This window comes from Homarus americanus, unplaced genomic scaffold (assembly GCF_018991925.1).
Source record: "Homarus americanus isolate GMGI-L3 unplaced genomic scaffold, GMGI_Hamer_2.0 scaffold20930, whole genome shotgun sequence".
NCBI lineage: Eukaryota > Metazoa > Arthropoda > Malacostraca > Decapoda > Nephropidae > Homarus > Homarus americanus.
Window position 1 is genome coordinate 1,626,021 of NW_024748502.1, and position 5,051 is coordinate 1,631,071.

The following is a 5,051-nucleotide window of genomic DNA, read 5'->3' on the forward strand; positions in this document are numbered from 1 at the left end:
CTGAAGCATCATCTGACGACAATCCACCCCCAGTATGCGGAGAGAGACCCGATTTCTCCAAGCGCCATGAACGGAGTTTGGGAAAACAGAGACTGGATGAGAGTGGTGCCTTCCAACAACAGAACTTAAGTGAAGTTGAGGCATCATATGAGGTTTCCATTGAAATAGCAAAGAAGAAGAAGGCCCACACGATTGGTGTGCTTTAAAGATGGTCAAGCGGGTTCTTGGAGAGGCAAGTGAACGTAAGATTCAGCAGATTTCCTTGTCAGACGACACGGTGAAACGGAGAATTAGGGAAATGTCAGATGATATCATGGAACAAGTGATACAGGAGAATAAATCGTCTCCAAGTGGTATGTTTGCAAAACAGTTTGGATGAGTCAACGGATGTGAGTTCTTGTGCATAGGTACTCGTGTTTGTTAGGTATGTATTCTTGCGTGACATCAAGGATGAATATTTGTTCTGTACATAGCTTGAAACTACCACAACAGCTTGAAATGTGATGGAAAAATTGACTTCTTTCTTCACAGCTAACGGGATCACATGGGAAAATTGTTGTGGAGTCTGTACTGACGGGGCTCCGACGATGCTGGGATCGAAATCAGGGTTACAGAAGCACGTCAAGGAAGTAGCTCTGAATGCCAAAGGGGTTCATTGTATGATCCATCGTTTTGGACTGGCGTCGAAAACCCTCCCTGATGCCCTTTGCAAGATCCTGGAGGCAGTGGTAAAATGCGTCAAGTTTGTGAAAGCAGGAGTTTTGAACTCTCGCCTTTTCCAGAACCTCTGTAGAGGCATGGATTCAGAGCATGAAACCCCCCTCTTTTACTCCAAAGTGCGATGGCTTTCCAAGGGTAATGTTGTGACTCGAGTGTTTGAACTTCGGGGAGAACTTAAGTTGTTCCTGGAAATGAAAGGGAAGGATGATCTACTAAGTCACTTCAACGAGGTGTTGTGGGAGCCACGTCTTGCCTACCTGGCAGACATATTTGAGCAGCTAAACAGGCTGAATCTCAAGCTACAAGGCAAGGAAACAAATATGTTTCACCACATGGATTGTATTCGTGCATTTCATGACAAACTCCAGAACTGGCAAAGGAAAGTCAGTGCAGGAAATGTTGCCATGTTTGAGAATCTCTCAACTGTTCTTGACGAGATTGAAGAGGATCATCTACTTGACCCATCACTTAAAAATTAAATAATTCAGCACTTGAAATCCTTGGAGGTACTTCCCAGAATTCGAGGAGGAAGAAGGGAAATTGGTGAGGAATCCTTTCTCTGGCACTCCTGATATTGCTGCCATTCCCGACGATGGTCAGGACGAGTTCCTTGATCTCAGGAACGATTCTGTTGCCAGAGACCTCTATGAAGAAAAATCTCTGACTGTATTCTGGTGCTCAATGTATCAGTCATATCCAAAAGTTAGTGAGATCGTACTTCGAGTCCTCTTGCCATTTTCTTCACCCTTCTTCAAATAAAGAATAAAAGCCGAAACCGGTTACATATGGACCCAGACATGAGATGCGCTTTATCGGTGACTCAACCTCGAATCAGTCGACTGACTAAAAGGACACAATGTCATCCATCCCATGGGAGAGAACTGAAGGGGGGCCACGAGGATGTTGCGAGTTCCTCATGGGGGGAATGGAGTGAAAAAGTTTGAGGCCTAAACATAGCCTCCCTACAAAAACAACCAGACTGGGCAACCACACCCTATAAGGTCATCCTTATGCTGTCGAAAACATACTCACAATCACAGTATCGAAGGTTTAGATGTTAATGCCCTCTGGTTCTTATACAGATTACTGTCAGGTGGAACACTTTCGCATTCACCAAGGATATTGAACACGATTATGGATATTTGAAACAAAAGATGTCTATTTACAATTATTTACACTGAAAATCGGCATGAAGACAGTCCAAAGCAACATAAACATATGTACTGTAGGTATGGAAGTGCCGAACAACCAGTCGGAACAAATGTCTGGAGTGTAGACACTAGATGTCAAGCGTGGGGTTTTCTATATCAACAGGGCACAGGTGGTAAATAGGTGTCTTCTCCTCAACAACTTCACATGAGAGCAAGTATCTTCCTAACCGGCACAGATTCTTGATAATGGAAGCTGGAGGAACAGCACAGAGGCTAGGGCTGACAGTGTCCTAGTTGGCGAGCTGACATACAAGGCTCGGAGTACAGCAGTTACACCCACGTGACCATGAATAAAAAGGAGATAGCAAGTTACACACAGCACTATGACTCGGTTCCAGCTACCCATGACCAACACCTGCTTCAGATACATAGAACAAACCAAACACTGACCAACACAGTTCCAACAATCATTGGACGAGAATATAAACCCCTTATACATGATCAAAGCAAAAACAAAACCTAACAACCTCTTACGGTCGCTGCATGGGATGTCCGGACCCTTCTGGATACTGACACAAATAAGAGTCCTGAGAGAAAAACCGCTCGTGTGGCAACAGAGCTGTTTAGGAATAACATCGACAAAGCAGCCATTAGTGAGTCCCTGTTCCCAGACGAGAGTCGACTCACAAACCGTGGGTCCGGCAACACATTTAGGGAGTTGACTTTGCCATTCGCCAATCCATCTTACATAGGTTAACAGAAATGCTGTTGGGATCAACGAGCACCTAATGACGCTCCGAGTCCCCCCTTGAATCACTCACGTCATGCCTTCTTCATCAGTGCACACGCCCCAACACTGGAGGCCTTCTACGTCGTTTCGTCAACCTTTACAGAATGCTAACCCCTATTCCCAGAGAAGATAAGGTTGTGCTCCTAGGTGACTTCAGTGCCAGAATTGGAAGCGATACTGACATATGGAAATAAATCATAGGTAGAAACGAAGTAGGAAAGTGTAATCCCTACGGCCTACTCCTCCTCAGCAAGTGAACTGAACACAGCCTCACAATTACCAACACCTTTCTTAGGCAGGCCAACAAGCTCAAGGGATCTTAGCAACACCCACGATCCAAACACTGGCATCTCATTGATTACATCATAGTAGGAGAAAGAGATCACCGAGATGTCCTCATCACCCGAGCCATGCATGGCTCAGACAACTGTGGCACAGATCATTGGCTCGTCAGTGCCATACTCTCCCTTCATATCACCCCAAATGGCGAAGGCAACAAGCCTCTAGAAGAGGCTTTAATTTTAGGGACTGGAGGTTCCAGTGGTAGCACATGATTTCAGAGAGTAGCTCAGCCAGGGGCTGATACACAACCCAACAATAAACAACCAAAATTCGAGTGCCGAATGGGGTTCCATGAAAGTAATCATCACAAAAAACACTGGGATTGGTTTGACGAAAACGACCAGAAAATCGAAGTACTCGTCAAGAGTAAACATGCTGCTCTCACTGACTGGCAGAACGATCCTAAGTCTTGGACCAAAACTGATACCTCCCACGAGAAGAAAACGGCAGCGTAACATGGGTCACATACAGAAGGCACCTCAAGGCACTTGAAATCTTTCACCAACTTGATCTACGTTCCATCCTCCGAGTTTGTTGGGACAAGAGAACAAATGCCAGTATTCTAGCTGACATCAACTGTAGGAGCATTGAGGCCACCATTACTATTGAACAACTACGTTGGACTGGCCATGTTACCCGCATGGACGTCAATAGACTGCCAAAGCAGCTACAGTACTTTATAGCCACCTAATGTATGGGAAACGTAACGCTGGCGGACAACGGAAAATGTATAAAGATAGTCTTAAGACAAACCTGGGAGACCATCACTCCACACCGTAACGCTTGGAGGAGTACCACACGAGAAGGTGTCAGTACTTTCGAATTAGCCCAACTGCATACCGAGGCAAACAAGTGCCAGAGCCCGAAAGACGCTGCTGCCCCCCTCCCTCCTGCAGTATATGTAGCCCTCCACACGTGCAACATCTGTTCACCAACGAAGGTGACATCTTTAATAACTCATATCATTGTTTTATAGCTGGATGATTGTCATACTCGATTCCGAGTGACAGGAATGTAGTAGTGGCTGTGTTATTGTTTGCGTTGTTATGTATTATGTTATATGTTGTATATTTGAGTTATGTGTTTATACGAGTGTGTGGTCTGAAATCGCTCCTCGAATTACTTTGTAAATGTTGATCATGCAAAGTGAGTCTCTTGACTACTAATACTGTATAATGTAGCGTAAAGCAATATATTTAAATATAACGATATACCAGTACTAATAGTTTGTATGGTGTTATCACGAAGTAATACAGCATAATAATGTAATTTGATAGGTACAGTAATATAACATTAATTTGAAATTAGTTCTCAGTACACACACACACACACACACACACACACACACGACAGTTGACATAAAACACAATCATAAATATCTTTTCTTTGGAATATATTTCACTTCGACAATGAGCAGATGAAATAGATTTAGCGAGAAGTATTTATCATTACTAAGAGGCCATGCCATAAATTCTCACGGATTACCTCTGGGTTAAGGCCCGGCGACTCGTGTTTGTGTAGTGGGAGTGGCGGCCTTGTGCACAAAGGTGTGATAGCGCTATACTGCCCTGGTTAATGTTTAAATTTCCATTTGCCTATGTCGTGCCTTGGGGTCTCTCTCTCCCTCTCTCTCTCCTGTTTTTCCCTATACCCCGTAAAACACATATCCATTTCTCCATCTCTCTCTATCTTTTACCAATTCTTTTTCATGTCCAAAGAAAGACTGACACAGACACCAGCTACACACAACAACCTTCTCGTCTTCTGAGCCGCCAATCATGATAATGGATCCTGGCTGGAGGTGAGGTTTAGGTTAGGTTAGGTTCTACATAGTAACATCCTAAAATACATTAACATAAAGGAAATGTCTTATGTAAACATTAAAAACAACATATTATTGGATTATGTACAAAATCTTTTTCGATATGGTTTGCCATAAAAAGAAAATGCAATGCACGCATTTACTTAAAATATATATTAAATAGTCATTTATACAAAGACAATGTTTTCTTGCCACTTATAAGTAAATAAAATAATGTCATGTACTA

At 43.4% G+C, this 5,051-nt stretch overlaps 1 protein-coding gene across 1 annotated transcript; it reads left to right on the plus strand.

The window, feature by feature from the left end:
- Positions 1-208: 208 nt before the first annotated feature.
- On the plus strand, positions 209-3,458 carry LOC121880330 (protein FAM200B-like). Its single transcript, XM_042387486.1, has 4 exons — positions 209-353; positions 532-1,093; positions 1,227-1,386; positions 3,222-3,458. The coding sequence occupies exons 1-4, from the start codon at positions 209-211 to the stop codon at positions 3,456-3,458; spliced, it is 1,104 nt and encodes a 367-aa protein (XP_042243420.1).
- The last annotated feature ends 1,593 nt before the right edge of the window (positions 3,459-5,051 follow it).